This window comes from Chaetura pelagica, unplaced genomic scaffold (assembly GCF_000747805.2).
Source record: "Chaetura pelagica isolate M959 unplaced genomic scaffold, ChaPel_1.0 scaffold343, whole genome shotgun sequence".
Classification (NCBI taxonomy): domain Eukaryota; kingdom Metazoa; phylum Chordata; class Aves; order Apodiformes; family Apodidae; genus Chaetura; species Chaetura pelagica.
In genome coordinates this window covers 1,649,569-1,674,061 of record NW_009952873.1, presented here as the reverse complement: position 1 = coordinate 1,674,061, position 24,493 = coordinate 1,649,569, and the positions used below count along the sequence as shown (strand labels likewise).

The following is a 24,493-nucleotide window of genomic DNA, read 5'->3' as shown; positions in this document are numbered from 1 at the left end:
AATACTAGACGGAAGGCTAAGCGGTAGGTTCTGCACTTGGGCCATAACAACCCCATGCAGTGCTACAGGCTGGGGACAGAGTGGCTGAAAAGGAAGGCCAACAGCATCCTGGCCTGCATTAGAAACAGTGTTGCAAGCAGGTCTAAGAAAGTGATCCTGCCCTTGTACACTACACTGGTGAAGCCCCACCTTGAGTACTGTGTCCAGTTTTGGGCACCTCAATAAAGGTTTCACTACAAGAAAGACATTGAGGTACTGGAGCAGGTGCAGAAAAGAGCCGCTAGGCTGGTGAAAGGCCTAAAGAACAATTTCTATGGGGAGCAGCTGAAGGAGCTGGGGCTATTTAGTCTAAAAAAAATGAGGCCGAAGAGATACCTTATCCCCCTCTACAACTACCTGAAAGGACATTGCAGAGAGGTAGGTGCTGATCTCTTCTCACTAGTAAATAGTGACAGGACAAGAGGCAATGGCCTAAAGCTACACCAGGGGAGGTTTAGGCTGAACATTAGGAAAAGCATTTTCTCTGAAAGGGTTGTCAGGCATTGGAACAGGCTGGTCAGAAGTGGTTGGGTCACCATCCCTGGATGTGTTTAAAAGTCATACAGATGTGGTGCTCAGGGATATGGTTTAGGGGTGAACATGGTAGAACAGGATTAAAGGTTGGACTTGATGATCTTAAAGGTCTTCTCCAACCTAAATGATTCTATGCTGCTTAAAGACTGAGGCAGCCACATATACGTCATGTCCCTCTTGAGAAAATAATGACAAAGAAGAGAATCTGTACAACCACAAAAAGGCTAGAATAGTCTGTCTGGCTGACAGGCTTCCAAAGAATTCCACCAGTGCAGACTTTCAGGTTTACATTCTAAATTTTAAGAAGCATGAATACAACATACCTGGCAGTAAAGTACCTCATTTTTCCCAGGAAAATCAAACATCAGCAAAATTGTACCGCTTGTGAGTCTCTATTAGATTAGTGGCTTCTTTTTCAAAGCTGTGTTGTGTGTGAATATGAACACTAATACAAGACTATACTGTTCCTCTCCCCACCCTCTCACAGCAGCACTAACCCTCATAGGCAAAGCGAGTAGGCCAAACTGAAGAATTGAACCAAATTCCACTTCCGCAGAAAAAAATTACGAAGACTAATCAGTACATTGCCTAATCCCACAATTTCCTTTTGGAAACTTGTGCTCTTCAGAATATAGCCATAAAAACTACATAGCCTCAGAGTAAATTAAGAATTATAACTCATATTTCATAAATAATTTATTTTCCTTTGCTCTCCATATAACCAATAAGAGAAAATACTAGATATGAAACCTATGGTTTAAACATGACCTCCTCTGGAATCTCTCAGGTTCTCAGGAATCTAGTCTACGAATGGCAAGCAACTGTTTAGGCTTCAGTCATTTCTATTCTTGGATTGCTCTAGGCAATATTTATATTTCCTTGCACAGAAGTCTGGAGTAAAAGATGGCTACAAGATTTATTCAGTTTATTCATGCTGAGAGACTGAACATAAAGGACAGCAATCAAAAAGCTGGGTTATACAAAAATAATCCATGATAACAGAGAGATCATCTATTTTCATTTTAGAATTGCTACTTGATCAATGGAAAATAAGTGGACAGGTTTGCTATCTGATACCAGTTCAATAAGGCTTATGTTTATTACATACAGCTGATTACAGAGTTGAAGTGTTAGATGAACTGAATTTGTTGTGAGCTATTAACCAGCTGAACCATCTTGTCACTTGGCTCAGATGCCTCATTAAAAGTTTTGAAGCTCACATCAATTCTCATTTTGCACTGAATAGATTCCTTTGTCACTGAGAGGGAAGGTACATCAAATCATCTCTGTTTAGTTTTACTATGAAAATCCAGTTTTCCATTCAGGGAGCAACAATACTGCTGGAAAAAAGCCTCCTCCACAATCCATCCTGGTTACCTTACAGATTTATTAACTCATTGCACCAAAAAGTGCAACCATAGCTCTTTTTCTTTCATATATTTCTGCATGACCATGTCTATCTGTGAGTTGACTCAAGTCTAGAAAACTAAGGTGAACCCTTAACTAATTCTGATAAAGGCAAATCAATTTAGAGAATAAAAAAAATGCACTACAATTCTTCTTCCTAAATAGTTCACAAAGCTATTGAAGAAGGGCAAGAGTTAGCTACATCCATTTTTCAGTATGCTGAAAAGTTGCATCAATATGCTGGTTCAAAATCATGCAGAAGTGTCAACACTACTCCAAAGAGTACTAAGAACAGTCAAAGTACACTAGAACTAGTAATGTTCCTGTACACCAGGAACTGACTAGCTTTCTTGCTAAAATCCCAGCATAAAATAAACTGAAATTGTCTACACAAGCATTTAGGTACCAGTCCCTGCAATTTTGCCTCCTGCGCGCCTCCAACTGTAAAATGAACTCACCTCAGCCTATGGTAAATGCTAGCTTCAACTTTATATATAACATTGGTACAAACACTGCATATGCAGCCTGATTACATTAGAGGAGTTTCTCTTCCCAGCTTTGCATCTTTTTCTGTAAACACATTAAAAAAAAATTACTTTAATTTACAAAATTGTGGATTACTATCAAGTTGTGACAGGGTGACAAATGAAGTGTAGGACAAATACTTGCAGCCAACAGAAAATCCTTACAATAATCATTAGAGAACCCCTTGTCAGACATCTCTTGTTCAGAGACAGATCTCTCATTCAAGGATCCTTCAGGGATTCATCATAAGCCCCTCAAACAGTTGCCAGGTGTTCTGCACGTTCTTGCAAGATAGACAAAGTCAAAGAGAGATCTCATGTAGGAAAAGACAGTTTCAGAAACAGTGAGTTCTATGTAGTGACAAAAATTTGCATTCTAGATGAAGTCACAGGAATACCTTGCATAAGTATTAGTGCTAGCACTAGTATTTCGCAAGTATGAAAGTCCTAAAACACACTGAAGGATCAGGTTTATTTTTTAAGCCTCACTGCATCAACGATTAAGTCTCCCTGTGATCTACCATAATGCCCATTTTCATGTTCTTGCACCACTTAAGTATTTTTTGCAGACTTTCACAATGATACCATAAACATTAGAGACAGCTATGATTACAATGCATCATGTACATCTTCCTTAGCAAAGGCCATACAAGATGTAGATCTAAAAATCTACTCACAAAGTCAGAAGTATTTCTGACAAAATCAAATATACCACTAAAAACTCAAATATATGCACATTATCTCTCACATAGCAAGGAAACTGAGCATAGTTGAGTCAGGAGACAGAAAACACTCAAATATTTACCCATAGTCAAGAGGTAGGATGAACAGCTAAGAATACTGGCATGATGAAGCATACTCTCCACCCAGATGCATAATTGGCTTTACAGCTCTACCCTGAATAATTTTTAAATTAGTTGAGATGCAAGAGAACACAGTGCAATTGATATGCAGATCGGAAGACAAGTCATTTCTATTATCTAAAACAACCGAGGGTACAACACATAAAGGCAGCAAGTGTTTTGCTCTATGATAAAGTAAGGCACACCTTGGACATAACAGGACTATCTTTACAGAAGCTGGACAAAAAATCTTAAGCATTTGGCTGACCTGCAAGAAAACACTTTGACAACCAAAAGTGAGTGTTGTAAGACAGCAGAGACCAAAGATTATCAACAGAGTAATCTCCAAAGTGATTCAAAGCAGACAGCTAGGGAAAAGCGCTAGAGGAAGTTGAAGATGAAAACTCAAGACTTTTTCCTTGGCATTTGGGGACCACATAGGGCAGTACTGCCAATGGCAAGGCTATTCTGTATTAAACTACATCTTTTTTTCTGAACATTACTACTGGAAATATTCTGCAGTGCCAGAGGACCAACCATGACCTAGAAGGCCTCAGATAATCACCACAACCTATGAATCAGCTAATCAAACTGTTACAGCTTATGCAAAAAGTCTGTTTCTCATTACATTGTGCTTCAGTTACACACTGTCTGTCCTTGGTCTGGTGCCATTTGATTTTAATTGTTTGACCAGGAACACTGGATTTCTTGAAGACAAACTACAATGTCTGAGGATGTCATGGTCCAAAGAGCCTTTCTTAAAAGGGTCATCATAACCTGTAAACAGACTTCCTTGTTTTCAGTTTACCTCCTACTTTATCACACTGAAGAACTCCACCTGCTCTTCAAAATTAATTTTAGTTGTGAACTAAAGAGCATCATCTAAAAGAAGTTTAAAATATTCAAATTATCTTTCCATACAGTGAAATATCTGATGATCTGTGCATCATATACTAAAATTATTAATCATGTTTAACATTGAAAAAGTCTTCTTAGCTGAAAAGTTATCAGATAACATTTTTAGCACCATGGCTCCAGCTGAAACACGTGTTCAGAGTCTGCACACACAAGAAGCCATGGACGTTGAAATTCAAACAGAAGCGGTTTGTCAGAAAAGCTGCAAGTTTTCTGGCACTTTGCTTCAGTGGCAAGGACTACATTTCTGTGGGGATATGAGTACATAAGTAGATTTGAGACGTTTGGTATTTCCGTTCAAATTCCTAGCCCTACCACATAACCCCAAACTACACCCCAGTAAGACAATTTAAATTAAGCTAAAAACAGCATCATAAAGATAACAGATATTCAGAGATGGTTTTAGTCTCAAATCCACCACGAACTACTTTAATAAGTACACAGGCTTACTCTTGCTGGAAAGATCAGTCTAGAATTATCTATCCTCTCTCTTGAGGCAACCAAGGCTACACAAAACCCCTTTTTCACAGGCAGAGACCAGATCGAGATAGATTTACTGACAGGTATCTATCTACTAAAGCAGCCATATTGATCAAGAGATTAAGAGTCTTCTGTCCAACTAGCAGGCAACACGATGCAAGCAGAAGCAGGATGAAGTCCATATAAGCAGCAATCTGGAGGCACCCAAGAACCAGTTGTTTTGCCCATCCTGCCTCACCACTCCCACATTTTCTTCAATTACTTCAAGAACAATCAAAGTGCTAAGATAAACTCTACAATCAAAATTCTAATGTTTGTATGCTTAGTATCTAGAGATCTTAGTAAGAATCTCACTAATTCCTTCTGAAGAGCTTCAGAAAGCTTAAACTTTTCCTCAAGATCCTACCAGTACAATATACTCTTTTTTTTTTTTTTTTTTTTTTTCCAGAAGATTGCTATGAACCAAATAGAGACCTTGGTACTTTCAATGAGCAGCTGTGTGAAACAGCATCTTTGGCATCCAACCCTAAGATCTCTTTTGTTAGGGAATCAAAAGGTGGAAGTATCATTACATAGTTTTAAATCCTGAAAACACAAGAAAAAACCTTCAGATAGTTTTCTTGTTACCACCACAGGGTTTTGTGCTTAGATCTTCCAGTTTTTTAGTGTAGGCCAAAAAATGAACCTAGTTTGGGTCACAAGAGGCAGACAGAGAAGCTAAGTACTTAATCTGCTCCTCACTTTCTAATGTTTTACCAAAATTGAGGGCCAAGCATTAAGCACCTGCTACTGCAGCATCACGGAAATATTGGAAATAGGCTTCAGCAGCCAGAAATAAATATTAGAGTACAGACTAGCAAGATTTGAAACTCAAAAGTTAATACTAACTTCAGGAGCTCTAATACTTCAGAGTCTGCAACTCTGAAAGCAGGACAAGACCAACAGGCCATCCTATAAGCAGGAGATGGACAGAAAAATCAGTCTCAAGAGTCACAGTCCTATCTTCAACGCTTTTAGCAGGCTGAAAGATTTATGAACAAGCTTCTTCACAATGAGCCACAACATGTCTGTCCATCACAAACAAGACATTCCCTCTTGTGAATTCACTTTGCAAGTGATGAAATCCAGACTGAATTGCAAACAAAGAACTGCAGTTCCCCCCTTGCTTGCTCTTGCCCTGAGCACTTTGACTACAGGGGTTCCTAGTTTTTTATGTTCTAATGATCTCTCCTATGCTTCCAACAAGAGTAATTTCACAGAAACTCTTGTGATTTGCTATTTCAAAGCATGCTTTATCAGGTAGACCTGGGCGCATACTTCATCACCTTCTGTTGAAGGTTCACATAACCAATCGGTTTGGCTCTACATCTGAAGAGCAAATTAATGCTCAATCCAAACCAAACCAAGATAGCCTTGGCACTTTCAACATACTGAATTGCTGACTCAGTGCAAACGAATCCATTCCACAATTAGTCACACATACAAGGCTGTAAGATGGAAACTGAAATTTGTGCCACTATGACCTCTTCTTATCTCAACTGACTTCAGTATGCTTGCGTCTAAATAAGGACTTTGCAAAAGATCTGTTGGCAGTCATCAACTTTGTAGAAATAGGATGTTTTTCTCCAAAATTCATGTTCTTTCCACAGACAGACTATGAAGGACATTGAGAAATCTTAAGGCCACAGAAGAGACTATGGCTCAAGTACCCAAAATCTCATTTAAAAAAAAACGGAGGAAACAATTCCCAGGTAATTCAAGGGATAACTACCTTTTCCTATTATAAGCTTCTAACAATCCTTCCTTCCAAGTACTTTAAGTTTCCACTTCCCAGGAAGGGCAAACAACATTAGACATAGCACAGACCTGAGTCTGAGCTAATTAAAAAGGAATTCCCATACAATGTGCTAGATACTAAACACTAGAATAAAATTAAAAGCAGCCAAGTTCTACTCTAATTATAGCTTGGTTTAGACTGTTTAGATTTTTGCACTTGTTTCATTTACATACCTTTCTTTGGACTTTCGTTTTCCCCCTCTCCTGCACAATCATGACTACTATAATTTTAAAACCAAATATTTCTCTAACTCTGCAGTTTGTGTAACAATAGTATTTACTGGTGGCCCTATTCACTTAAACCCTGAATATCAGGAATCCGATTTGATGTGAAAAATCCTAAAGGTATTTAAAAGACCAAGTTGTAAATATACCAACTTCTGTATTTTAAAATACATTAGACAGAAAAGGATTCAGATATTTGACAAATCTAGTAAATATATATATTATATTCTATATATAATTTTATATTCTGTATATATTATATATATATATAAATTTTACTACATATAATTTTTCCCCTCAAGACTATGGGAAAGCAAACAGATTTGACACAGACGTTTGCTTTTAAAATAATAAATTACTTTGCAAGATCTGAATTTACTATACCTAAAGTAATTTGAGCAGTATATTTTCCAAGATGTTTGCAAACTACCAAAACTAGTTCTCCACCATCTGAGCACTGAAGTTAATAGCTGCAAAGGCTGTTGCTTCTGCAAAAATAGAGGTTGATGTTACACATAAGATTTTCTACTTGAAAACTCCTGTTCCTCCAGAGAAAATTACATCCTGATGAAGCAATCCATTTGAGGATAATAAACTTTACTAACTTAAACAGTTACAACACAAAGAAACCAAATTATACTGTACAGCTTCTATTTTTCATTTACCATCCTGAGGGTTTGACTGGCACATGTTGTACAAAAAGTAATTATACATTTGTAAAACCCAAGGCCAACACACATTGTAAGTTGAACAAATTGCTACATATGGCGTCGTGTAGATGCTAACACAGACTACCAGCAGGCTAAAGCATAGATCAAGTCTTTTGAGTTTAAAAAAAGATAGTTTCCAAGTAAATCTAATCTAGAAAATGTGACTTACTTTAAAGCTTTATTATCTGAAAACTATTTGTTTGGAAATATTTCCTCAGTGTAAAGATAACTCATCTGTCTCATCACTACTTTTAGGTTCCCACTTCACAACTCTGAAGTACAAAGCTTAAGTCATCAGGGGATGAAACAAAGTAAGCACTTTCCTCTGAAGCATCTGTAAAATATTGGCTGAAGCTTCTTGAACATTTAAGCTCAATACAGATATTTGACTTGAAAATTTGTAGCCCAGGTGGTTAAGGTACACACCAGCTGGAAAAATCGGAAACAGGATCTTATGACAGGAATCAAACTGAAGTGGTGCTATCTTTGTATTAGTTGCATGTGTTCTGGTAAAGAATTTAGAAGTAGATAAAGAAAACTATTTCCGAAACACAACACACCTGGAAGCAAGTGAGATCTATGCAGACAAAGCAACTCCACCAGACAGCGCTTTGAGGTTTTCTGGTAGGGTTTTGGGGTGTTGGGTTTTTTTTTTTTGGGGGGGGTTTGTTTGGTAGGAGGGTGAAAGAGTTGATTTTAGTTTTTTTCAGGCCTGCAGAGACTAGGAGCTAGAAAGCACATGCAGTCAATTATATTTATTGTTCTATTGTCTAAAAGTGTTAACCATAGACATTAAAAATATCTTCAGTACCTCTTTGAACTACTAAGCTTTTTAGAGGAACAGGCACAAATCCTCTCAACCTTTGAGAAGCAGGTGGTTCAACTAAAATAGGGCCAGTTTCACTGTTGTTTGGGGTAAGCCTGTAGTTGTCACAAATTTCTATTTCTAATTCAATTTCATTCCTATGCACTCCAATTTTCACTTGTCAAGAACTATGTCTCAGCTCTACATTCATTTTCTGCAGAGAAGCTCTCTTAAGTTAATGTCCGTGCCCATTCTCCCTTTAAAGTGTTTCTTCAGTCATGTACTTAGCACTGAAGTTTGTTTTTATGGCACTTTGTTTCACATTATGCTCAGCAGCCCATGCAACACATTGCACTTTACAACCAAACACCCAATGGCCATTGGCAGACTTCCAACAACCCCCCCTTTTTGAATATCATTGACATAAATCAAGGCTTATTCACACATGGATGGCAGCAAAAAACCTTTGCAACCTGTAAAGTCAAGTTAACCCCCTTAATTAACAGTGTCAACTAGATTTATTATGAATCTCATTACACTTGATTCATTGTTAGCTAGGATCACATCAGGTGTCTCAGTTTTTTTGCTAGAAATGCATATTGAAACACAGACCAAGGAATACCAACTGGCCAAAAGATCACTGGGTAGTCATCTGGATAAATATTCTTACCTAATAAAACTACAAAAAGGAAAGGAGATCTCAGAACAACACTTTTAGCTACTTTAGGAACAGTATCAGTGGCTGGAACATGATCATTGGTATAAGAGAACTCTGTAACACTATAAAAAAACAAGCATAACTTCGTCTGAAAAAGGAATTTGCATTTAAGTAGTTCAACTTTGTTCCTCCTCCTTTTGGTGAGCTTTAGCGGCTGTTTCTAACGGTTTTACAGTACAGTTTTATTTTAAGTTAAAAGTAATGCTTACAACTCTCTTAAGCTAACAGTTTGGTCACCAACTTGTGATCCCAGTGACTTCTGATAAACTCACAGCTGTTGGGCTGAGTATTTATACATGAAACAACTGACGTATTTCCATCTGGTCTTCATGACAGGAGGATGACTATATGGAATGGCAAATCACTACTGCTTCCAAACAAAACTCAGGAAAGAGGAAAAGGGAAACTGCTAAGTTGGACTGCCCTTGACCCATGACAAACAGACAACTCAGCTGTCACTTATGTTTTGGTCATTTGAGAAGCAGCAGAAAGTATATCTGAAATGAGACACTCTATTCAGCTGAAGCTCAACCTAGTCCATGGATTTTTATTTTTTTTTTTCCTTCCTGGAAAGAGATTTGGCTTGAGAAGGGGGAAGGGAGAAGGCAACAGTATAAGACAGATTCCCAAGAGAACTGTAAGAACATTTCCATTAATAAGATAGATTTACCATCTGGAAAATCAAGTTTGGAAGAAGGCAGCTCCAGGAGCCAAAATTTAGATGCAAGTTTTAACCATGTTCGTTATACTTCCACATAGGGTAGCAGAACACAGATACAAAATTTGTTTCATTCCAGAGTGGAGGGCGGGAGGAGGGGAAAAAAAAAAAATAAAAAAATTCCTTGTTTTGCCAGATGGTTTATACAGGCATCACAGGAGAATTCAGGAAGGCCGAAGTTAGAAAATAAAGGGGAAAAAAAAATTATACTGGCAATGACTGATACAGTGTTTTGTTGGGGAGGAGGAATTAGAATACTTCCTGAACAGGTAAGAAGAAAGAACAATTACCATTCCCATACAGGAACAAGAAAAACAAAAGATACCATTTCCCTGCATATTATTGCCAGAGAAGATAAGGACAGAAGTCAAAGGGAAAGTGGAAAATAGTTCTCTACATCATAAACCAACTCATTCTTTCCATTCTAAATTCCAGTGCCAACTTCCTCAGATTTCATATTCCTCTTAAGTGACAAAATATACTTAAAACATCAATATGCTTACAGCCTGATGCTTTCTAACTGCACTCATCCACACCAACTTAGTTAACATGCCTGCCAGTTGTGTCATTACCTGGTATGTACCAGTGATTTCAGATAGAGTAGTTGCACTTCTTCAAATTTTACAAGTTTACCCAAACCATGTGGTTTGTTGCAAAAATTTATCAAGATCATAACTTGAGCACCATACAGTCTTGAATGTGAAACAACAGTAAAATCACACAACACAAGCATACTTCAGAAATACAGTATTATCTTACAAGCTGCCACATTGGAAGCCACATCTGTTCCCTGACAAGAGGTCAAACCACTGAAGAACTGCAGTGAAGCAAACCTTCAGTTAAACCATTCAGAACACCATCCAGCAATTTGCAATAACAGTGAGTAACAGAGGCCACCACTAAAAGAATTTTGGGAATTAGTTTACTCATGTTCAAAGTACAGCTAGCTGCTTTAGCACAGCTGATCCTGGCTTATTTTTTTGTTAGCCTAACCTAATCTAAAGCTACTTAAGCTTTCCTCACAGAACTGAAACATATCTTGGCTTCACCATTCAAAATAATTACTGTTTGCACCAGCATGTGAAAAAAAGGACTACCAGAGTTCTTGCAGGTTCTTCTGAATCAGTTTATCAGCAATTTCCAACTCAAAACTCTTCCACTTACATGGTTCAGAATCCAAGGATGCATTCTCCCAGATAGTAATAAATAATGGCATTTTACAGTATGGGTTTATCAAGAAGAAAACATTCAGAGTAGGTATGTTAGGAGTTTTCCCAATATCTCTGTATTTGGGGCAGCAGTACACTGCAAAACTGCTCTCTCTTGTTCAACTCAGTATTTTAGAGTTCTGCACCTATGTATGTTGGAGAACAGACCCAGAAACCTTCTGGAAAAGCTAGTACTCTGCCACTAACCACGCCAAAGGTGCTGATTTGGGATAGATGTCTCTCCAGTTCAAAAAAACTTTTCGAACACTTAAATTATGTTTAAAAATTTTGCCTGAGAGACAAAACATGCAGGCCCACAATCCATTACAACATACTAAAAAGCTCACAATAAATAACAACAAAATCTTCATCATTACTGACATCACTTAAACAGCTCAAAATTTAAATAGTCATTAAAACATGGTCAGGTAAATAACACACGTGTTTAACCTACAAGTCTGTAAAAAATTGAGTAACTGAGGTACGTCAACATTAGGTAGCTTATTCAATAAGAGTTTACCAAAATAAAAATACAAAGGGAGGTATTTTGGTAAAAAGCAGAGAAGAAACTCACAAACTTTAGTACAAGTATTGTATCAATGATACTTTCATGAACTAGCTGCAGGAGTGGTAATTTTCAGACTCAATTTTTTTTTATTTGTCTGGTCCTAAAACTTCAAAATTCATGTCATGCACATCACAAGAAACAAGGCTTTTTTTACTATTTCTCACCTTTGTCCTGTAAATGCTTTTTCAGCTCTGAGTTCCTTAGAAGAAACCACTGAAGTCAACAGTAATGACAGATTTAAGAGTCTCTAACACAAATAAATCAAACTTCAATTCTGCCTACTTTTCTGGAATTCGTTCAAATTAAGTAGTGAGATTTCATAGTGGGTGGGAGAAAGAAACACACACTTTTTTGAACCCTAGTCCCAAGATACAGACATGATAACTGGCTATTTTTCCTCTTCCAAGTGCTATCATATAAATTTAGTCATGCCCAGTTGAACTGATGTTCTGTAATTTGTGCTGTAGTACTGTTGTGGCACTTTTTTTTAGCCTCCCAATAGATACAGTTTCACAAGCCATACATCCTATTTGATGTATCTATGCAAGCACCTTGGAAACCCTAAGGACACCAACTATAAGAAAAATAACAAATCTGCCAAAAAAGCAAAGAATAAGTCAATGGTAAAAGATACTAGGCTGTATTAATCCAATCTGACTGTAGCAAGTTTTGTTTAAAGAGGCATACTGGCTGAATAAATCAAGAAGCTCGTTTGGACAAAACTGGTTTTTCATTACTAACACCCACACAAAGGCACAAACTACGAAGTATAGGACCATTCTTAGATAGTTGCATTACAACCTAAAGCAATTGGAAAGATTTGTTCTCCTACACAAACAGAAAATGCAGTCCCTCAAAAAGCAGTTGTTACCTACTTGTATTTGTTCTGTACATGAAACTCACTGTGAGCACAAATACTACCTGAACCAGAATTCTCATTTTTATTTTCTGCAAACACAAGATAACTACAACTTGAGAAGCCAAAATTCCTTGCTCATTCTCCTCAGATTTCTCATAATTATTTTTTTTGCCACAACTGAAATGCACTGAACATGAAGCAGGTAATCTACAAAACCAAATTAAGTCCATAAGATAAAGACACATTTTCCCAGACAAAGCTTAAGAATTAAAGACAGCTTTTATGGTAGAACTTCATTTATAGATGATGCACAATCTATTAACGTACTGCAGCATTTAAGTCTTAGGCAGCAACCCAGAGCCTCTTCACTATTTTTTTTATTCCTGAGGGTAAATACAGAACTTCTCAGATACATTTACGCCTGTATAATGAGATATGCAAAAGATATTACAGCATCACCTGAATTGGCTCACAGTTACCATCAACAGGTAAAAAAAATAAAAATAAAAAAATCAAATTCAGGTGCCCTGCATAATCCCCCGCACCCCACCCCTGGAACAGATAACCTGAAATGCATCCTGCTTTTGTCTGCAGAAAAAAGCTCAGGCTGCATGTAAAGGAAGTAGACAAAACCACAGAAAAAACATGCTAAAACTAAAGTCGTATTTTTATCAAACTTTTCTGTAGTTTCTCTATTTTCAGCACACTGTTCCTGGCAAACCTAACAAACTCACTGAGCCCCAAGTCACAATAAATGCAAAAAAAAAAAAACCCACATCCAACTATGGTATACATGTTGTCAATTTCTATTCGTCAGATACTTGTCTGAATGGACTGCTTCTCAAAGTCTCCAATTCAAGTTTAGTGTCATTTTTTTCTTTAGGGAGAACTCAAAGGGTCAGAGTTCAAATCAGCTATAGCAAAGCAGAGCACATTAAGTTAGCTTCTTGCATTTTTATATGATACACAACTTATATTTCCCAAATGCAAGCATATTGTAAGTAGCTCAATAAAGAAAGAGACAAACCAAAAATAGTTTATGTTGGAAAATATCTGTAAGAATAAAAGCCTCAATTTAAAGAAGCAGATTTGAAAACAGACATGGTACCATTTTGCAACATTTCAGCAAAACCTGCTAACAGTTCAGCAACTGCCATTACCAGATGCGTATTACATAAGTGTACACAGATTTGCAGATCCTTAAGATAATCAGTCTGCATTGCTGAAGCTTTTAATAGCAATATTTGTGGGTTATTGTTTGTATGTCATTAGCCTCTGCCAGGATAGAAGCAGTCAAAATACATTCAGATTAGGGTCATAAACTTGTCAGTAACAGTCAGCAAAGCAGAAACAAGTCATAGAGTTACTGTAAGAGAGGAAAGTGTCCAAGTAAAATTGGGTAACACCATCAGTTGGATAGTCAAACTATCATGAGACCATATTAACTGCCCAAAACCTGATACAATGCACATAAATCTTGGTATCAGCCTTGTACTATCTTCTACTTAGCTCAGCATTCCTACATTGTTGTTTCAGGTTTACCCCAATCACAAAGAGGTCAGTATTCCTATTCTTTTCAATTTCTTCTAGATGGTGGTAGCAAACTCTCAATCACTTAAAGGAGTTTTTCCATTAGTAGCTTTTTGCTTTCTGTTGCTAGCCACAAATCTACTATCAGAGACCACTATCTTTAAGTAAAGACACAATGAAATCAGGAGTGGCTGAAACCATTGAAATTAAAAAGATGATCCAGAACAGCTCAACAGAAACAAAGCTTTTCTCTTGAGTAAGGGGTCTAATAAAGTTTATTTTCCACACCACCTGCTCTCCTAAAGCAGAAAAACAGCTGCTCAATAGACAGTTATAAAATAATTCTATCAATTACTGCTTATTAGCAGAGCTAACAGGGTACAAACCATCCTGAACTATGGCTTAAAATATAGCATCCACATCACAAGTTAACAGAGCTCCCAAAGTCCCCTCTTTCTTTTAATCTTATCTGAAACACTAAAAATGCTAAAAGGGCTCCTGCTAACCATGCACAAAATTAGAAAACTTGAAAAGCACCATAGCAATCTTGTCCTGAGAACAGATATCCCAGAAAAATGCAGCCCAGACTACTGACAATAGATGAAGCAGGTGATTTTACAATCATATCCTTGGGCACGAGTACAAAAAGAAATTGAATCCCCTACACAGCACTGGGCAAGGCATTAGTTCCACTGTCACTAATACATCACAAGTGTCAAGCTAGTTACAAGACAAATGGCATATTTTTTACACAAACAGACTTTTTACAGAATTTCTAAACTAAGAATGCAGGTAGCAATCCCAAAGATTCCGCTTAGACCTAAAATGCTAAATCCAAGCTTGGTAAGCTTGCCTCCCTGAGTAATTTAGAATTAGTTATCCCTGTAAAAATTTCTTACTGGTTTATGTAGATATTAATATTTAAACATCTTCCGGAAGAAGTAAAAAATACCTTCACACAAGTATCTTTTTTAGCTGGCTGCAGTTTCCTTTGTTGGAAAACACAAGCATGTTAAGTTGCTTGTAAGCCTTGCAAAGTAACATACAGTGCTGCCAGGAATTACCCAGGCAAATCTGGAATTGCATTAGAATCATCTGGGTATGTGCAATGCACCTGTCATCACCAGGTGAAAAGTTCAGAATATGTTTAAGAACTAAACCTGAATTATTCTGTATTCTGTCCCAGCTATTTTACTCTGGCTTATTAGAAAAACAGCATCACATCTGTGATAATCTTGTTGCAATTATCTCCTCTTGGGTTAAGAGAATAGCCTCACATAAACCAGATCATTAACACAAAGTTCATCTTTTGCTGCAAGCTGTGCCCATAAAAGAAGTGAGCCACAGATTCAATTCTAGCCACCTCTTCACTGCCCCTGGCTCTCCCAAGGGGAATAATGAGGGCAACCAAAACCACACATTGAGAAGGGCTTGCATGACAATTCCTAAAGAAGCTAAGGAAGTTGGAAGTAAGGTAGAAAAAAGGATACCTCAAGTATCTTGACCAGAGTCATTCAAACACTGCTCAGGTTTTGATACATAGCCTGAATCATTCTTTAAATCATCTAGAAGAAAGTCCCGGGAACTGACTGTAAGCAGCTTTCACAAAAATATATATGAAATCAGTAAAAAAAGTTGAGTCTCATTCATTAGGACAAGAATTTGAACACCATAATTGAAAAGATTTTCAGATGCCTCATGTTGCATAAAAGCCTTCAACTGCTCTGAGAAATCAATTTTCAAGCAGCACTACAAATCCAGCTATTTAAAATAGGAATTGTCTCAAGCACATTGTAAGAGTGTTTTTCCAGACATGGTGTATACATGTCATGTTAAAACCAAGGAATCGTTATCTGAAGTTTAAAGAGTCAAAAACAGTAACCTTCTACCATCTGTTATTAAAAAAAACCCACCACATTCTTTGCCAAGAGAAAATCTTACGCCCAGCTGCAGAAACATTGCAAACTTGCTTTTTTTTTTTTCCATATAGCCTAAATGTTACAGCTATTATGTCTGCACCTCCATTTTTCATAAGCTAATAACTCCCAAGACTGAGACAAACTTGAAGATGTCAACTTAAAGACTGAAAAAGAAAAATACTCAACTTTTATTTCAACTCAACCACAACTTGGAAGAACCAACTAGCAATATCTAAAAAAAAAAAAAAAGTTGCTAATCTTTACAGAAAGCAAGAGTTTCTGAAGAGATGCATGACAGGAAATATCAAGACTGCCACTGCACATCACAATGCAGAACAGAGAACCTTGGTGATTGCCAGAGCTGTGCTGTTTAACAAGCTGCTGGTATGAAAGAACAACAGAAAAAAAAGGAAAAAGAAAAAATTAAACATGTGGCCTGGAGTGATGTTGTTAACCAAAAGACACTGATTCTGCACTGCACCATGAACTGCATCCATGGAGACTACCACAGATCTATTACTGCTTGTTTTATTTATTACTCTGCTAGACAGCTCTCAAAGGACTCTATACAGGATATCTCCAGGCTCCTCTTGGGTTAAGAGAATAGCCTCACATAAACCAGATCATTAACACAAAGTTCATCTTTTGCTGCAAGCTGTGCCCATAAAAGAAGTGAGCCACAGATTCAATTCTAGCCACCTCTTCACTGCCCCTGGCTCTCCCAAGGGGAATAATGAGGGCAACCAAAACCACACATTGAGAAGGGCTTGCATGACAATTCCTAAAGAAGCTAAGGAAGTTGGAAGTAAGGTAGAAAAAAGGATACCTCAAGTATCTTGACCAGAGTCATTCAAACACTGCTCAGGTTTTGATACATAGCCTGAATCATTCTTTAAATCATCTAGAAGAAAGTCCCGGGAACTGACTGTAAGCAGCTTTCACAAAAATATATATGAAATCAGTAAAAAAAGTTGAGTCTCATTCATTAGGACAAGAATTTGAACACCATAATTGAAAAGATTTTCAGATGCCTCATGTTGCATAAAAGCCTTCAACTGCTCTGAGAAATCAATTTTCAAGCAGCACTACAAATCCAGCTATTTAAAATAGGAATTGTCTCAAGCACATTGTAAGAGTGTTTTTCCAGACATGGTGTATACATGTCATGTTAAAACCAAGGAATCGTTATCTGAAGTTTAAAGAGTCAAAAACAGTAACCTTCTACCATCTGTTATTAAAAAAACCCACCACATTCTTTGCCAAGAGAAAAACTTACGCCCAGCTGCAGAAACATTGCAAACTTGCTTTTTTTTTTTTTCCATATAGCCTAAATGTTACAGCTATTATGTCTGCACCTCCATTTTTCATAAGCTAATAACTCCCAAGACTGAGACAAACTTGAAGATGTCAACTTAAAGACTGAAAAAGAAAAATACTCAACTTTTATTTCAACTCAACCACAACTTGGAAGAACCAACTAGCAATATCTAAAAAAAAAAAAAAAGTTGCTAATCTTTACAGAAAGCAAGAGTTTCTGAAGAGATGCATGACAGGAAATATCAAGACTGCCACTGCACATCACAATGCAGAACAGAGAACCTTGGTGATTGCCAGAGCTGTGCTGTTTAACAAGCTGCTGGTATGAAAGAACAACAGAAAAAAAAGGAAAAAGAAAAAATTAAACATGTGGCCTGGAGTGATGTTGTTAACCAAAAGACACTGATTCTGCACTGCACCATGAACTGCATCCATGGAGACTACCACAGATCTATTACTGCTTGTTTTATTTATTACTCTGCTAGACAGCTCTCAAAGGACTCTATACAGGATATCTCCAGGGAGTTTTATCAGGTGGAGACTCTTTCCCCTTTCAAAGAAAGATTATAGTCCTGATACTTTTCAATAGACCTCAAAAGCCTAGTTATGGAGTTAAGAGTTTTTATTCCAAAATTCAACAACTATGATTTATTTCTGCAGATGTCAAACCTACCTGAACTGACAAATAAGAACCTGCTTATTTTCATAAGAAATTCTGCATTTTCAGAATGTACTTATCTGATTGTATTTATTGCCTTGCAACCAGCCAGTTACAAATTGAACCAAAAAGCGATATGCCTTTGAGGTAAGATTATTCTCCCAAGCAGAGGTCTCCCAACAGCTGCAGCTCCAGAATGTACTTTAAAGGTCCCTTCTCTCTTTCAGGGTCACCTTTGTAAAGTCTGAGGGAGCCTGATCATTGTTTATACTTCTGCAGGTAATTAGTCTGGCTCCTTTCCCATGCCATTTATCAAGTTGTCAATTGTATCAATTACAGCACAAACACTCAAGAATATGGCTGGGTTTTGCTCCTTAGCCAAAGAAGTAATTTTCACACCAGATACATGAAGCCAGTAAGTACCAGTAATTTATTCTGCCCTACATGGAAAATCAACAGAAAATTTAGACTTTATTGCACAACATTTCAAACTCCCCATATGTTCACACTTGCAGACACTTGGAAATCCAGCGTAACCTGAAAGTATTATAAACTGATTATACAGTAGTGGTTTTGCAGCTTTTAGCTTTCACTATTTTGGAATGTGTAGAGCTTCTAACAAAGAGAGTTAACTAAGGTCAGAAGGATGTTCACAGAGATTGTCACATACCTTTATTAATCTACATTTGTGACAATTATGTATCCAACCCAGGCATAGCTATGAACAGGAAGCCCACTGCTGCTGTTACAGTGGCTGCAGCCACATACAGTTAAGCTCACAGACCAGTAGAGCTATTTTAAACACTGATGTGAAGTACAGGGGAGGCATGGGAACCACCATACTGAGTAGTTTTATAAAGTATATTCTAAAGTGTTCAGAATTAAACCACAGAACTTTCAAAGAATGTGTGTCTCCTTTGTTTCTTGACTTTTTGACTATTCCTCCAGAACTAGCAGAATGTAATGGATTTCCAACAGTACTTGACAGATGAATTCCAGGTCCACACTTCTCAGCTTCTTCTTGATGCATAAAAGCTTTGATCTTATTTTCCATTTTGCTTTATATGCAGCTATACAGTTGTGCATCAGAACCGGGACCTTTGCAGTCAGGCCTCCTAGTGAGCAATATGCAACCAGCTTTAAAAAAAAAACCAACACACAAACTACAGGATACCACAGTTGTGTTACAAGACCTTTTTTGGTTGTCAGACTTGAACATGCAGCTTCTGAAACATTCTAAGCTCAGCCAGTTCAGAAAGCAAAGAGATTTTTAAGAGTCATAATTTGACTTCAGTAAGCTGATATTTACTGTGGTGAGTCTGTAGGAGCATACATATCAGAGTACAGATACTACATTCTATTGTTGTCTGCTGACCTAAAAATCATTACTAAATAGATTTTTAAGTCTACGAGATAAAGGTACGGTTGAATCTGAAGTGTCATTAGAAGATATACATCACATCCAAGCAACTTCCTGTATTGTTACTTTTAAATTAACTTTTATATATTGCTAAGACTCAAAAATTCTGACATATGGAAATATTATTTAGCACCTCACTACTTCCTGTAATAAAGTGATGACGAGTTGCACTACCATTTTTACCAGACTGCACTAGAGAATCTCATGGTTCACAGTGAGTTTCAGCATTATACTTCTCAGTTTTTCATTGCTACTATGTAAAGAAAAAAAAACATTCGTAAGTTGGAGTATTTGTACACTACACTTGGTCTTGCAACAGAATTGCACATATGTAACATACACTAGTTTATTACTCCGAAGACTGGATACCTTTAGTTGCAAAATTCACATTCAGCTTCCCCTCTAAGTAGTAAGGGATAAACACACTCTTCTTGTACCACTTTTACGACTAGGACTCATTTCTTATCCCCAAATGCTCTACCTCACTTGCAGACAGGCCTCAACCTCTTCTCCCCCTTCAGCAGCTCACATGTTAAGCACAATAACCTAACACTGCACTGATACTAAAGAAAGAATGACAAAGTGTCATATCAGCAAGAAAACCCATCCATGAACAATAACTGCTAAGTGACCAACCTACTCTTCCTGACAAAGAAATACAAAGGACAGGAGTTATTTAGCACAAGCTAGGCAAGCTATACGGTTCTCCAATGCACACAGTTTGCCCGTAACTGCATTTTCAATTAAGCATCTTTCTAGTAACTGTTTCTAAATCTCGCTTCCTTTAAGAGAAGACATTGTCCAAATAAAAGAACATAAGTCTTCAAATGTTCAACAACACACAGTTGCAAAAAAAGCCCAATTGTCCTTCTGTATCATCAAGTGCAATTTCATATTTGAAAAGTTACTGATCTGAATGACAGAATCCAGGGCAGCGATTGTAGAAATATGATTTTGCAGTCTAGCAAGTGACCGCACCACCCTGTATTGTATTACCCTTATGTAAACCATAAGTTGAATGACAATCCTGATTTAAAATCAACACATACTGAAACAGGGACTCAGAGGATGACACATAACCCCTAAGATTTGGCTTTTATGGTCAGCTGTGACTTTTGCCACCTTTGGCATGAGTATTACTTAACATAGATAAACTTTTTGAAACTGGAAAAGGGACCAGATTTTAGCCAAAATGTTAACTGAATTGCAAAGAGGTGACAAAAGACTCACCGCTCAGAAATGCAATTTTAAAAGACTAACAGGTATGCTAAGGTATGTAAAGGTATGTTCAGGAAGAGTAATTTTAAATTAAAATAGAAAAACTCCTTCTGCCAACTTTTACCTGCTTTAAGACCATTAAGGCAGTAACCCTAACTACTACGACACTCAGTTTATGAGATGTACTAATGACAACAGTAGGAGGCACACTTGACTAAGAATAAATAGAGTTGAGGTTAATATATACAATGGGAATAAAAGTATTTGAAGGCTAACTCTACACTAAAAGTTGCCTTGCAGTAACTGAAGCTGAGCACTGGCCCTAAAGCAGTTGCTGCTTAATTCTACAGCTCTACTACACTCACAGTAGGGCAGGTATTTCACATTGAAATACTCACATCCAATAGTTAAACTAGATTCAGTTACAATTTACTTCACATAGGCAACAAATTAAAATAGTTCATAAGTTACACCATTGTTACAATTTTGCTACACACCTATAAGAGCCCTTGAAATACTTGACTTTTTCAAATCAAATCTTGTGGTCTTCCACAGCTCAACAAAACTAGTCTTGACCAAGATCGCCCTTGCTGGAGATAACACCACCATGACATCACCCATAGAATTTCAGCTCTTCCTCCCATTTCTTTTGCAGTTCACCAGGTCAAACATGAGTGCATTACAGCACAGTTCAAAAGCCATCTTAAAGGATATGCAGAAATATTCTTCAGAGTATCAGCAGCAGCTTGTGAACCCAGCCTGCATTCGATAAGCAGCATCCAATGCTCCTTTGAAAGGAAGTGTATTCATATTCTCACACTCTACACTTAATCACTACAGAGCACATACATAAAAATTAGGTACAGCTGCATAATTCAGCATTAGAAAGTCATTCCACCAGAAACCACCACAAGATTCCTACTACAGAATTTGCTCCAATACTTAAACACTGAATTTTAACTGAACTAAAAGCAGCTGACATCTCACTTTCTTCCAAACAGCAGAGGTTTTTAAGAAACTGAAGCATTCAAGGTATGCTCAAAAAGCCTTAAAAGAGCATACACCCAAAGATTACACAGCTGTCACCCCATACAGTTATACAACTTGCAGTGAAGAACTGTGATACACCCTTGTCAACTTTGGACAAGCTAGCAGAGGCACAGTTTAGTCTGCATAATCATGCTAAGCAGACTCATTCCAGCAGCACTACAGTAGCACTGCTTAGAAGACTTGAGGAGAGGTGGAACACCTACACTCGCTAGCATGAATACAGAGAAGAAAAGCTCTTCTATTGTAAAGGAATGTTATTTCAAGACAAAAGTAACCATCAGTCAGTTACAATTGGTGGACTATAGCATGGAAAAAAATAATTCACATGTCTTTAAAAATAATTACAATTTGAAGGTTCACCAATCCTCAAACAATGGCATTCTGGAACATCAATAACACTTAAGCCTCAGTACATCTTTGTGAATCCAGATTGTATGTTTATACAAATTATGCACAATGAGTATCACTAACCTGCCAACAATTTTCTTAGATAAAGAAAAGGAGGTACTCATTATACCAACAAACACCAAGTTTCACCTTTAATTTCTAGATGCAAACAATAAAACAGGCCTTAATCTTAGAATACCCTAATGATAGTCTAGCTCCTTTAGCAAACACTTTCAATAGTTAAAAAATTTCTATACGTGTTTTAAACTTGTCAGTTCATATGAAGTCTCCTGAAGAGAAGTTACAGCCTTCAGAATAATTTAACCCACAAGGTATTTCTGAATGTAGTTAACTACCAAGCAAAATTTCCCCTTTACAATGATTTTCATCGATGTCTTTTGCAATCTGTCATTTTAAACATTACTCATTACATTCTTCAACTAATTGAAAGATCAGCAACATGCCCTTTATAACTGAGCTTCTTTAATAAATTACTTTGAAGAAGGTGCTTCTTTAAAGAGTTTCTCCACATGGTACTGATGATGGTTATAACACTTGAACGGAAGCAATGTTAGTGAAAAGTGGCTGATGCCAAGCTGACAATAGTTTCTGATTAATAACTAAAGTGTGAAGATTAAAACAGATTTCAGGGGTTAAAGAAACTCCAAAATTGCAAAGATGAACGTTTCAAATAAAAGTAGTATAATTTTGGTGGGCGATTAATCACTTATCAGTTCAAACTGCATGTAAAAAGCTTAAGCAGAGCCCAATACTGGAAAAATTCACTTTTTTGATATAAATTAGTGCTCAAACATGTGCCACAGCAAGTATATAGCTAGCATGGAGGAGGGGGGCATGCTTAAGGGTAACAAAGAAAACTGGAAGCTTACTTCCAGAGCAGGTGTAGAATAAAACCAGTAACATAACCAGCCAAGACACTGGTAGAATGCATGAACAATCAACCAAAAGCAAATACAAATACAAATTGAGAGATCTCTTTATAAATTTTCTCAGTTTGACTGTAAAATTGCTTTTGAAGGGAAAAGAGTTTTGGTACAGTCACTGCAATCAATCATTTGTGAGCAGCTAACTGCTTAAAAACCCCTCAAAGACTTCTGGAATTTTGGTCCAATGCTCTTTTGTCTGCCTTAAATTGGATGGGAACACAGACAATAATAAAGCCATATGACATGGCCCTCTCTATAGATTGCACTAAAACCCAACACTAAAAAGCAAGCAACGTCCTCTTAATTTAATGCTGAGGCTTTGAAAACAAACTAGTATACCAGGTGTTTGTTCCTGGTACTCCAAGCTCTTCCCACTTATTTTAAGGTTGTTGCACAGCAACCTGTGTCTTGGTTATACAAGCTCTGACTCGTGTGATACTATGAGTCTTTTTGCCATCGTTAGACTGGACTTCTACAGAACTCTGGCCCTGCTCAGGTCAAATTCTTGGCAGAACAGTGTCTTAATCCAGTTCAATCTGCCCATCATTTGGTATGGTTAAGCTTTTGGGGTTTTTTCTAAGCTTCAGAAAGGTAACAATTACTTCCCTCCTTTCCCTGTGCCTCTAATCAAGTGCGAACTCCAGAAAAAATAGTTTTGCAAACCTAAACCATGTGATGCACTACACGACTCTGTGTATATTCTAGAGTTGCCTCCTACAAGAATCCACCACAACAAACATATGAAATGTCTGTGAAATTATCATTTTAATTTTTTTTCTAAGAATATCACCTAAAAAAAAAAGTTTATAAATTAATGCTAGCTCTAGTTGACATTCACTTACAGATTTTCCATCAGCTTCCCTGAAGCTTTGTGTATAAGTATGTTTACAATCCTCCAAGCTACCTTTTGGAGGCGTAAAATGCAAGACACTGAGAGCCGTAGTATATTTTCTGCTGATAAAGCTAAAAGTCTTCAGAGACAGAGAATTTAAAATAACCAAAAGGCAAACTGACTCGAAGGAAAAGCTGCACCTTTCTTCCCCAGGAGTGCCTCAGGTAAGGTGTGCAGTTGCCTGTCTGAATACAGCCGACCTCAAGTCGGCAGATTTTACCTCTTTCAAGCACACAGCCTAGCACCTGGGAGAGTGGCTATACTTCGGTAATTCACAAATGTTACTCATATTACCTGCAGCTCGCACCAGGCAACTTCCACAGTGGTATCCGTATCCAGTCCTTTATAGACAGTTTTGAAAGAGCCTCTTCCAATCTCGATGTCAAACTTCAGGAAGCGGCCATCGGGGGAGAAGCCCACTGCCTTGGTCTCAAGCTCTTCAATGTCTTCCTGCTGTGCTCTCCGCTCCTCAAATTCCCGGCTGGCAGCTGAGACGATGCCAGCGCCACTGGTGGGGGGTAGCGCGGTTGTCTCGTCCTCCTCCTCCTTGGGCAGCAGCAGCTGGGCGGCATCCTTTGCAGCTGGGGGCTCCTGAGCAGACTGTCCTTCGAGGGGAAGCGGGGCAGGCGGCGGCGGCTGCTGCAGCAGCGAGGGGGCCTGGGCGGCGCTGACAGCGGTGCAAGAGGTCTGGCTGGCACACTCGGGAGGAGAGACCAAGGGAGCGGCACTGCCTCCCGAGACAGGGGCCGAGGACGCCGCGGGCTGCA

General features: G+C 37.8%; 1 protein-coding gene across 1 annotated transcript in view; it reads right to left on the bottom strand.

The window, feature by feature from the left end:
* The window catches only part of WNK1 (WNK lysine deficient protein kinase 1), a 105,546-nt gene that overhangs the window by 78,765 nt on the left and 2,288 nt on the right, over nucleotides 1–24,493 (bottom strand). Inside the window, exon 2 of the mRNA XM_009995222.1 lies at nucleotides 24,021–24,488. Coding sequence (XP_009993524.1) covers nucleotides 24,021–24,488 — 468 coding nt within the window. The remainder of the gene's footprint in view (nucleotides 1–24,020; nucleotides 24,489–24,493) is intronic.